A 12,320-nucleotide genomic window follows, 5' to 3' on the forward strand; every position below is an offset into this window, starting at 1 on the left:
GTAAGGAGTTCCAAAACATAGGGGCAGCATGACAGAAGGCTCTGGGACCAAAAGTTTCCAAGTGGACTCTGGGTATGACTAGATTATTAGAACCTGTGGATCTGAGAATGCGAGGATTGCTACGCAGCTGTAACATATCTTTCAAGTATCCAGGGCCTAGATTATTCAGGGATTTAAATGTAGGCCGATCTTGAATAGGACCCTCCATTCTATAGGTAGCCAGTGAAGGGAATGCAGGACTGGCATTATGTGGCAGTGACGGGGTTGGTTGGTTAGCAGTCTGGCAGCAGTATTCTGTATCAGCTGTAGGCGGTACAAGACCTTTTTTGGAAGGCCAGTGTAGAGAGCATTGCAGTAGTCCAGTCGGGATGTGATGAAGGCGTGGACTAAGGTTGGCAGATCTTCTGGGGGTATGAGGTGCTTGATTTTTGCAATGTTCTTCAGGTGAAAATAGGATGATTTCACCACCGCAGAGATTTGAGTTCTGAAGTTTAAATCCCCATCAATTAGAACTCCCAGGCTACGCACATGATCAGAGCTGCGTAGATCCGTGCCTCCTATTCCCAGTGGTGAAGACTGCAAGTTAAGTTGTTTTGTTATCATGCTCTGCCCTCCAATCAGAAGGACTTCAGTTTTGTCTGCATTTAGTTTCAGCCAGTTGTCATTCATCCATTGCTGTAGTTCACGTAAGCAGGCGTTTATAGTTAGAGTTGGGTCTGTCACACCAGGCTTGAAGGAAAGATATAGTTGGGTGTCGTCTGCATAGCAGTGGTATGTCAGGCCATGTTTTTGGATTAGTTTTCCCAACGGTAGCATGTAAATCGTGAAAAGCAGGGGAGAGAGGATTGAGCCCTGGGGCACCCCATACTTAAGTGTAAGTGTAGAGTTATAAGTGTATAGCGTTATATTATATAAGTCAATGCGGCTCCATTTTAACACTCTCGGTGCTATGCGCCGTTTTTACCTGTTCCGCATTTGACTATTATACTAGGGAGAGGGCAGTTTGTAATATCTGCCTCCAACGCTGAGAATCATGTTCCCACTCTACTGAAGTGACATTTTACATGATAAAAAACATATATACGGTATGTATAATCCTAATACTACTTAAAACTAGGCTGTGTTTCTTTTTATAGTTTCTCACTGCAAATGTTAAGAATCGAGCACTCTAAATGACAGTTTCTGATAGCAAAGCCATAACAAACATTGCTGGGACATGCTTATAAAACAGAGAGGGACGCACACACAAAATAGGCAGAGTCAACCAAACACAGACAAACATCAAGTAGCCTCTTAAACAGGGATTTTAGCAGCCAGCTAATAAGTTATAAAAGCACAGGCTGGCTGTCTGCTCTCTAAGCCTCAAGATGACACCAGTGGAGCGAAACCGGTTGGGTAGAGAGCAGGCAGCACTGTCTCTAAAGTATTGACATTTGCGGCCACTTTTGGCCTGTAATCCAGGACCCCAAGTTCATTTTATCTGATTTATTTGAGGAGAGGTGTTGTATGCAAAAATAGTTTAAAAGTGTGCACTAAGTACACTCCTCTCTGAACCATCTACCAGTTCCCCATTTCTCACTAAGATGTTGACATCATATTTTTCAGTGGTTCATTCTCCAAAGTAAGCAAAAAAAAAAAATAAGCAGAAAACGGCAGCGCTAACTCATTTGTATTTGTATTACAGTACAGTCTTCTCTAGCACTCTCTGATAAAGATCAGCTGTATTTCACTTACCTCCAATGTTTGCATTAAATTTGGCTTTATTGCGTCCTTCATCAGCACAGCTAAGGCTCCAGTTATTCCCTGGGAGATATGAAACAAAATGTATTATCAATGATAGAAAAGCCATATGGCAGCCTGTCTTGTGTCAGAAAAATACCTCCATTAAATAAGAACTTTGGATAACATTGCCAGACTGGATGAATATATACTAACATCTCAGCACAAGAGAGACCAGTATCTATCGAGTCAGCATGGTCAACCTGGGTAGTATTTAAAGAATCTACAGAATTTAAATCATACTGATTAAGATGTCTGGTACTCTAGGAAAGTTCTAAATCTGCTCAAACTTATCTGGTCAATGGCCCGGCGTTCATATGACTCTCCCTGTTTGGTTTACTCCCTGGAACATTTATTCATATATTCTGGCATTATGCTGATCTACATGCATTCTGGTCAGGAGTAAGGAAAATTATTGCTGATGTTGTGGAGGTGCCAGATTTACTGACCTCTAGGGTGGTTTTATGGGAATCAAAGAGCTTGCTCATATAACAAAATATTTTAAAAAAATGCAGATTTTGACATATCAAACCGTGTAATTTGGCTTTAATAGAATTGTAAAGAAGTTCCAATCCCTTCAAAAATGGATCCATTCAGTGAATAGGGCTGCCACTTTACAAAATATTTCACAACAAAATGTGTACCATCAAATTTCATAAAATCTGAGAAGAATGGATACATTTGTGCTTTATGCCTGCAACACACCATGCAATTTCCCATCAGATATATGGGCTGAATTGATTATTTCCAAAAGGTCCATTCTGATTTACGATTTTTTTTCGGTTTGACTTTCGGATCACTTATACAAAATTGATCAGTATAACAATCGGAAATAAGATCAGGCCTGTCAGAAATAAACGATTCAACCCGTCCATTTGATGGGATATTGCATGGTGTGTACAAGGCATTACACTTTTTAAGTATGGATTAATGTATTTTTAAGACTATAAGACTTACTTTTTTCCACCAAAAGTGGGAAAAAAGTCACTGCATCTTATAGCCCAAATGCAGGGAGTTCCTGACTTGTGAACGCCTGCCAATACAAACCTCCAACGGGGATGACCTGTACTGTGCCCATGCAGAGGACACAGGAACACAAAGGGTCATAGAGGTGGACACAAGTGGGACACAGAAGGACACAAGAGGTACAAGGGGGCATAAAACAGGCACACAGAACAGAAAAGGAGAAGTTTGCTGCAGTAGCCTCTGAAAAATCCTGGGAATGAACAGTGTCTTCCATGTTTAAATAGTACCTTACAGCAGAAAGAAATCAACATGGCTAGGAGCAGTGTTCTCCCCAGAACTAATTAGGTGGGCGGGCCACCCGGGCATTTTAAAACCCCGTCCGCCTGACAAAAGTCTGAGCTATAAACTTTAAACTGCAGACAGTAACACTCCATAGCCTGCTGGCAATCAGCGCTGTCCAGCTCTCTCACAAAACGGACACTGTACACTGCAGGAGCGCTCCCTCTGCCTGTGTGACCTCACGCTTCCTGGTGATACTGTGATTGGCTGTGCATGTTGGAGGGGCTGGGACCATGTAATAGGCAGCACGTTCAGACAACAGAATTCGGCCGGATGCACATGCAGGCAGGCACACTAGTGCTGGGGAGAGAGCCTGAAGCTACAGCCAGACTCTTCTCACCCAGTAAATCCGGACTTGTGAGAATGCAGGGAGCTTTCAATTTCAGCTAGGTGACCTGATAAAACAAACAAACAATGATTGCAGTCAGCTGCAATTTAGACAAGGTGACTTTCTGGGGATGTAGGCTGCTGCTGAATGCTGTCTGACTCAACCCCCATAATATTATTTAGTATAGCGCCATCATCTTCCGCAGCGCTGTACAGAGTATATTGTCTTGTCACATAACTGTCCCTCAGAAGGGCTCACACTCTAATCCCTACCATAGACACATGTCTATGTATGTATGATGTAGTGTATGTATGTGTAGGGCAAATTTAGGGGGAAGCCAATCATCTGTATGTTTTGGGATGTGGGAGGAAACCCACACAGACACGGAGAGAACATGCAAACACCTGCAGATTGTGCCCTAGCTGGGATTTGAACCAACGACCCAGCTCTGCAAGGCAAGTGTGCTATTCACTACACCACTGTGCTGCCCATATGCAACCATGCTGCCCAAACACTTCCTTAGTTTAAAGGACAACTGAAGTCAGAGTGATATGGAGGCTGTCATATTTATTTCCTTTTAAGCAATACTAATTGCCTGGCTATCCTGCTGAGCCCTTGTCTCTAATACTTTTAGGCATAGCCCCTGAACAAGCATGCAGCAGATCAGGTGTTTTCGACATTGTCAGATCTGACAAGATTAGCTGCAGGTTTGTTTCTGGTGTGATTCAGACACTACTGCAGCCAAATAAATCAGCAGGACTGACAGGCAACTAGTATTGTATAAAAGGAAATAAATGTGTCAGCCTCTGTATTCTTCTTACTTCAGTTGTCCTTTAACCACTCTAAATGCAATAATCACCCCAGTATGAAATGAAACACCCATATTCAGTGTTCTTCCCAGGCTCTTTAAGACAGGTGCTTCACCCAGCTAATTTTGGTGAGCACCCAACTGTCATCGGCTTGCCTCCTCATCATATGCTGTAAGCAGAGTCCTGGTCCTGCATTCCCCCCTCGCACCCTCCCCGGCTCCTTCTTCGTGCCACCCGGCTGGGAAAAAATCCTGGGGAGAACACAGAGGAGCATCCCCTTTTCAAGCCTACTAGTCATGAGAGTCTGATGAAATGCTGGTCATACAGACAGATCATCACTAGAACTTGTCTATTTCATCAATTAATGTTGTCTGAGTAATGGAGCAGGATCAGCAAACAAGAGCACGTTCATCATCCTTTGAGGAAACTAGAAGTGTACCAGTAGCCCAAATGGGAGTAAAGGGTAATCTCTGCCTAAAGCAATTGTTGGATGGGTTTCGAAATTCCACCTTACTTTCTGAATTACCGTACAGTTTAATTTTATGTTCAGAAAATCCCAGCTGCTGAAAATGTGTACATGTGTTAACATTTAGTACGATCTATATTATATATCTATATATATATATATATATCTATATATATCTATCTATATATCTATCTATATATCTATCTATATATATCTATATATCTATATCTATATCTATATATATATATATATATATCTATATCTTTATATCTCTCTAACTCTCTAACTCTCTCTCTCTCTCTCTCTCTCTCTCTCTCTATATATATATATATATATATATATACATACTTACAAACTCAAACTCCACATGACAGTTTTTTTTTTTTTTACTAAGGAGTATACTGACCATGGCTGATCTATATTCAAGAATTCCGAAAAAGAAATTGCCTAAAATTATAGCTACCTGTGAAGGTAAATGCTAACAATAATTAGCTTCCATACACAGATAATCTGTAAAAGCCAAAGTGGGAAAAAAATCCATAAACATGGATACTCAGGCAACTAAAATTAGCACAAAGCCTGGACAGAGAAACAAGGTTTTGGATGCTAGCCTGGCTTCAGGGGCAAAAAGAGATGATTTACATATTCAGTTGCATTGCATTGTGGGTAACCACAGATGTTCACTTAAAGCTGAATTATCGCAAATTCCTTCTGTTTTATGAGGGCACATCACTCCAAGCATTGCTTTTTAGTAAGAGGGCTTTTCAGGCTCTTTAAGTCCCCTATACTTTCCTCGTGGTTTTGGGTCACCCCGAGCTGCTTGGTTACAAGGTTTTGGAGAAGAGGGATGAAAGCATTAGAGGTTAGTCTACTGAGCTAAGAATTGCACACGACAGTCATGCTTTTGTGATTGGCGGCAGCAGGCAAAACGCAGTGTTATGCAGAAACAGTGAGGTTTTGCGCTGGCATACATAAAAAAAAGGCACCTGGAAAAAGAAAGTGCGCATGGGATTGCCACTAGTAGAATATTACCAAATTCAGCGATCAGGGATGTGCTCACGAGTAATTACGAGTAGCTAGCTACTCAAATTCATGATTCTAATGAGACTTTAATTGCCTCAGGTGTGCAGCTGGAGAGGGGGGTTAATTACCCAGCTGCCTGCTGCTTCTTTGCAGCCTCGCACGACTCAGTACTGTGCAAAAACATACAGATAAGTTAATTGGCTTCCCTCTACATTGGCCCTAGACTAAAATGCATACACTTCATGATACATACATACATACACATATGACTAAGGTAGGGATTAGATTGTGAGCTCCTCTGAGGGACAGTTAGTGGCAAGACAATATACTCTGTACAGCGCTGCGGAAGATGTTGGAGCTATATACCTACTAAATAATAATAATTAATGAGATTGGCTCACAGAGATCATGGGGTGAGTAACCAAGGAAATCAGCTCCTGAACAGCTCCCAGAGCTCTGCCGTCATAGCAATGGCAGAGCGTGGGGGCCTGAGGCAATGGGAGAGCGGCGCGATTGGCAGGTCCATCCGAGCACATTAATTGAAATCTATGCCCTGGAAGGAATAAGCAGCTACAAAAAGAGCATACATTACAATTACCATTGTCCAGAAGCGGTTAAAGGGCAACTTACTTCTGTTTAAAGAGAATCTGTAACGAACAACACCCCCTGGGGGATACTTACCTTTGGGAGGGTGAAGCCTCTGGATCCTAATGAGGCTTCCCTGTCCTCTTCACCATCTGGGATCCAGCGCTGGCAGCCTCTGAACAGCTGCTATGAAAATATTTACCTTCCTGGGTCCAGCGCAGTAACTGCTTTCCCCAATTGGGCTCGGCAATATCCGAAGCCTCATTAAGATCCAGAGGCTTCACCCTCCCAAAACACCCCAAAGGGGTTGTTTTTTCGTTACAGATTCTCTTTAAGGACAACAGACCTGAGAGGAATATGTAGGCTGCTAAACTTGTTTACAATGCACATTGCCTGGCTGTCCTGCTGATCCTCTGCCTCTAATACATTTAGTCATATACCCAGATCAAGAACGCAGATCAGACATTTGACTTAAGTTTGACTGCATTTGCTGCATGCACGTTTCAGATGTGTGATTCAGACACTACTGATGCATGAAAGATAAGCAGGACTGCCAGACAACTGGTATTGTTTAAATGAAATAAATCACTCTCAGGTCAGTTGTCCTTAAAATTACAAATGAACTATGAGGTATATGGAGGCTGCCACATTGATTTATTTTTAAGCAATAACAATTGCCTGGCAGCCCTGCTGGTCTTTTTGTCTGAATCACGCCGGAAAACGCTCACTCCTTTAAAAGAGGAACTGTCGCGAAAATTTAAAATTTAAAACACATACAAATAAGAAGTACATTTCTTCCAGAGTAAAATGAGCCATAAATTACTTTCCTCCTATGTTGCTGTCACTTACAGTAAGTAGTAGAAATCTGACATTTCCGACAGATTTTGGACTAGCCCATCTTCTCATAGGGCGGTTCTCAGGGTTTTCTTTATTTTTAAAAGCACTTTGTGAACGGCAGTTGCTCCGTCCAATTGCCAAAATAGTTTGCAGCAAGCAGGGAGGCTGGCCAGCATCTTTGTATTAAAGAGAATCCAAGGTCGGTTTGAAGAATGTGATCTGCATACAGAGGCTGGATCTGCCTATACAGCCCAGCCTCTGTTGGTCTCCCAAACCCCCCCTAAGGTCCCCCTGCACTCTGCAATCCCTCATAAATCACAGCCTCGCTGTCGACACACAGCGTGACGCAGCGGGCTGTGTTTTTCTCTATATTGTCATCCTGCTGCTCTCCCCACCTCCTGCAGAAATCTGGTCCCCGCCTTCCTCCCCACTGATTAGAGGGAAAGGAGGGGGGCAGGGATCGGAGCTCTGCAGGAGGCGGGGGGAGCAGCCGAGACTGACACTACAGATGTAAACACAGCCAGCACAGCGCTGCTGTGTTTTATGTCTGATTTCAGAGTGCAGGGGGACCTTAGGGGGGTTTGGAAGACCAACAGAGGCTGGGCTGTATAGGCAGATCCAGCCTCAGTATGCAGATAACATTCTTCAAACCCACCTCGGGTTCTCTTTAATCATTTTCAGGGAATCTCTTTATAAAGAATAATGGCCATGCTGATAATCCCCCATGAAGAGATGGAATAACCCAAAATATGTCGGTAATGTCAGATTTCTACTACTTACTGCAAGGGACAGCAACATAGGAGAAAAGTAATTTATGCCTCTGGTAGACAACTGAAGCAAGAAGGATATGGAGGTTGCCATTTTCCTCCATTTAAGCAATGCAATACCAGTTGTCTGGCTATCCTAATAACCCTTTTTGTCAAATGTGACAAAATTAGCTGCAGGCTTGTTTTTGGTGTGATTCAGACACTACTGTGGCCAAATAGATCAGCAAGGCTGCCAGGCAATTGGTGTTTAAAAGGAAATAAATAGACTCCATATTCCTAGCAACGGCGGACGCTCTAGCACCTCGGCCGAGTTTTATCTAGTGTGTGTACATAGATTTAGTGTCACAGGATGTTAAAGGGAGCTTTGATCCAGTTTAAAAGCGCATACACACACCTGATTTATTCAAACGACGGGTTGAATCCGTTGAGTTGATCTGTCAAAACCAGCCTCATCAGCCTGTCGACAGACTGTACACACAGGGAAACTGTCGCTAGAACGGCCGCCCCGTGGGCGGGTCTGACGATCCGTCGTTTACTGGAATCCGGCATGTGTACACGCCTTAAACAAGTGCCTTGCCCAAGCAACCGAAGCCTCCATTTCAACTTCTGCAGATGTTATACCTCATACACATACAAGAGCACTGATGCCCAAGAGGGATTGGGACTCGATCCCTTGGGCAACGGTGGGGGCCGAGGCTTTACAGACATGTCACTAGCCTCCAGATCGTTTTATTCTGTTGCCATGCAGTAAGGCCGGGTTTCCACTGCTGCGAATCCCGGCCGATTCCCCGCCCACGAATTCGGATGGATTACAGCAGCCTACAGAAGTCTATGAGAGCCATCCAAATTCGTGGCCGAGGAAAAATCTGAGGCCCTGCAGCATAATTTCGTCCGTAGCTGTCCGAATCCCATAGCCGTGCATAGCGCGACTAGAGGGATTCGGCTGCGAGAGGCAGCAGTTGTGCCGGCATCGCGTCTCGCAAGACGCATGCCGCCGCACAAATGGAAACGTAGCCTAAGAAAGATGGGCAAACAAAATGGCACAGAGCGGACAGTGAGTGAGGAGAAATTACCAGGGCTGTGGAATCGGAGTCGTGGAGTCAGAGTCAGAGTCAATTTTGGGTGCCTGGAGTCGGGAAAAAATGCACTGACTCCGACTCCTGATGAATTTAAACTGTAATTAAAATATAAAATATGATAAAATGTTTTATTTCTCAGATAATAGCCATCATAAACAATTTCTATATACAGTAATAGCTGTGCTTAGTCCACAAAAATGAAATAAACCAATCAAAATCAGTTACTTGTGCTGCTTCAATAAAGCAGCCACGGTATTTTTAAAGTCAGATATACATGTCTGATTGTGACTGAACAGTATATACAGGGAGTGCAGAAGTATTAGGCAAGTTGTATTTTTGAGGAATAATTTTATTATTGAACAACAACCATGTTCTCAATGAACCCAAAAAACTCATTAATATCAAAGCTGAATATTTTTGAAAGTAGTTTTTAGTTTGTTTTTAGATTTAGCTATTTTAGGGGGATATCTGTGTGTGCAGGTGACTATTACTGTGCATAATTATTAGGCAACTTAACAAAAAACAAATATATACCCATTTCAATTATTTATTTTTACCAGTGAAACCAATATAACATCTCAACATTCACAAATATACATTTCTGATATTCAAAAACAAAACAAAAACAAAATCATATAGCCACCTTTCTTTGCAAGGACACTCAAAAGCCTGCCATCCATGGATTCTGTCAGTGTTTTGATCTGTTCACCATCAACATTGCGTGCAGCAGCAACCACAGCCTCCCAGACACTGTTTAGAGAGGTGTACTGTTTTCCCTCCTTGTAAATCTCACATTTTATGATGGACCACAGGTTCTCAATGGGGTTCAGATCAGGTGAACAAGGAGGCCATGTCATTAGTTTTTCTTCTTTTATACCCTTTTTTTGCCAGCCACGCTGTGGAGTACTTGGACGCGTGTGATGGAGCATTGTCCTGCATGAAAATCATGTTTTTCTTGAAGGATGCAGACTTCTTCCTGTACCACTGCTTGAAGAAGGTGTCTTCCAGAAACTGGCAGTAGGACTGGGAGTTGAGCTTGACTCCATCCTCAACCCGAAAAGGCCCCACAAGCTCATCTTTGATAATACCAGCCCAAACCAGTACTCCACCTCCACCTTGCTGGTGTCTGAGTCGGACTGGAGCTCTCTTGCCCTTTACCAATCCAGCCAGGCCCATCCATCTGGCCCATCAAGACTCACTCTCATTTCATCAGTCCATCTGGCCCATCAAGACTCACTCTCATTTCATCAGTCCATAAAACCTTAGAAAAATCAGTCTTGAGATATTTCTTGACCCAGTCTTGACGTTTCAGCTTGTGTGTCTTTTTCAGTGGTGGTCGTCTTTCCGCCTTTCTTACCTTGGCCATGTCTCTGAGTATTGCACACCTTGTGCTTTTGGGCACTCCAGTGATGTTGCAGCTCTGAAATATGGCCCAAGTGGCATCTTGGCATCTGCACGCTTGACTTTTCTCAGTTCATGGGCAGTTATTTTGCGCCTTGGTTTTTCCACACGCTTCTTGCAACCCTGTTGACTATTTTGAATGAAACGCTTGATTGTTTGATGATCACGCTTCAGAAGCTTTGCAATTTTAAGAGTGCTGCATCCCTCTGCAAGATATCTCAGTATTTTTGACTTTTCTGAGCCTGTCAAGTCCTTCTTTTAACCCATTTTGCCAAAGGAAAGGAAGTTGCCTAATAATTATGCACACCTGATATAGGGTGTTGATGTCATTAGACCACACCCCTTCTCATTACAGAGATGCACATCACCTAATATGCTTAATTGATAGTAGGCTTCAGAGCCAATACAGCTTGGAGTAAGACAACATGCATAAAGAGGATGATGTGGTCAAAATACTAATTTGCCTAATTATGCTTCCACAGGCAGGACGATTCTGCACCTGCGTAATAGTGCTGCGCAGGTGTAGCATGCTCCGCGCGGATTGTGTGCATACCGCTGCCGATTTTATCGGTTAATAGCAAATCCCCCTTAAACGCCAGAAACACCAAATTTGCATGGGACTGTTAAGAAGAACAGTGAGAACAATAGGATTTTTTTTTTTTCCAAAAGGACCTTATACTTTTTGAGAAAATCGATTTTAAAATTTCAAAGGAAAATGGTATACATTTAAACGCGTAAATGACAGTTCTTAGGGAAACAATTCCCACCGACTTTATCAGTTAACCAACCTGGCATTCTATAAAATGTGCCAGGGTGGCTGCGCAGCACTATTTTTTAATTATTTTTTTTTTAAATCATGTAGCTAGCCTACATGATAGCCGCTGTACAGCGACATCCCCCCACCCCTTCCGATCGCCTCCGGGTTCAGAACGGGATTTCCTGTTTGGCTTCCCTGTGTCATGGTGTCGGAGAGAGTCCCGATCCACCCCTTAGCGCTGCCTGGAGTGGATAGGCCAGGCTGCGCACGATGTCCCGGGGGGGAGGGGGGACGGACCTGTTACGCAGCGGGTAGTGGCGCATCGGCGGCGTTCAGTACAAACACGCAGCTAGCAAAGTGCTAGCTGCGTGCTTGAAGAAAAATGTGTGAAAATCTTCCCACCAGGGTCTGAGAAATCCAGCACGGCAGTCATGGACGAGCTTAGCTCGTGATTACCGCTAAGCTGGTTAATAGCAAAGGGCCCTTACATCCTAGCAACACCAAATTTGCAGGATATGTTAAAAAGACAGCGGGAAACAATATTTGAAAAAAAATAATAAATACAATTTTTTTTTTTATGTGCTGAATGTTGGAAATCTGAAGAAAAAAAATGTTTGTGGGGTCCCCCCTCCCCAGCCTCTTTAACCCCTTGTCCCCCATGCAGGCTGGGATAGCCAGAATGCGGAGCCCCGGCCGACTGGGGCTTTGCATCCTGAACTATACCAGCCCACATGGTCCTTGGTATGGGGGGCTCCAGGGGAGAGGGGCGGCCAAGCCTTCCCCTCCCCCCCCCCCCCCCCCTTGTCCAATCCATAGACAAGGGGCTCTTTTCCACCTCCGGTGCCTCAGGAGGAGGTGGGGGCAATGACTCCCGGGGGGTTCATGGTGGCATCTGGGAGTCCCCTTTAAGAAGGGGACCCCGGATGCCCACCCCCCTCCTAGGAGAAATGAGTATAGGGGTACAAAGTACCCCTTACCCATTTCCATAAAGGGTTAAATGAAAAAAAAAAACACAACTACGAGAAAAGTCCTTTAATGTTCTTAATTAACCAGAAATACTTACCTGTCCCTTTAAAAAATGTTCCCACGCCAATATCCTCGGAAAAGGTCCATGCCAATATCCTCTAATCATGCGATCTTCTTAAGTTGATTGAAGATCTCCACCAGCTGCCGCCACCACACAC

At 43.6% G+C, this 12,320-nt stretch overlaps 1 protein-coding gene across 1 annotated transcript in view; it reads right to left on the reverse strand.

The window, feature by feature from the left end:
• The window catches only part of MTHFD1L (methylenetetrahydrofolate dehydrogenase (NADP+ dependent) 1 like), a 466,799-nt gene that overhangs the window by 347,025 nt on the left and 107,454 nt on the right, over window positions 1–12,320 (reverse strand). Inside the window, exon 15 of the mRNA XM_068279548.1 lies at window positions 1,735–1,803. Coding sequence (XP_068135649.1) covers window positions 1,735–1,803 — 69 coding nt within the window. The remainder of the gene's footprint in view (window positions 1–1,734; window positions 1,804–12,320) is intronic.

Source organism: Hyperolius riggenbachi, chromosome 4, assembly GCF_040937935.1.
Source record: "Hyperolius riggenbachi isolate aHypRig1 chromosome 4, aHypRig1.pri, whole genome shotgun sequence".
Taxonomy (NCBI): domain Eukaryota; kingdom Metazoa; phylum Chordata; class Amphibia; order Anura; family Hyperoliidae; genus Hyperolius; species Hyperolius riggenbachi.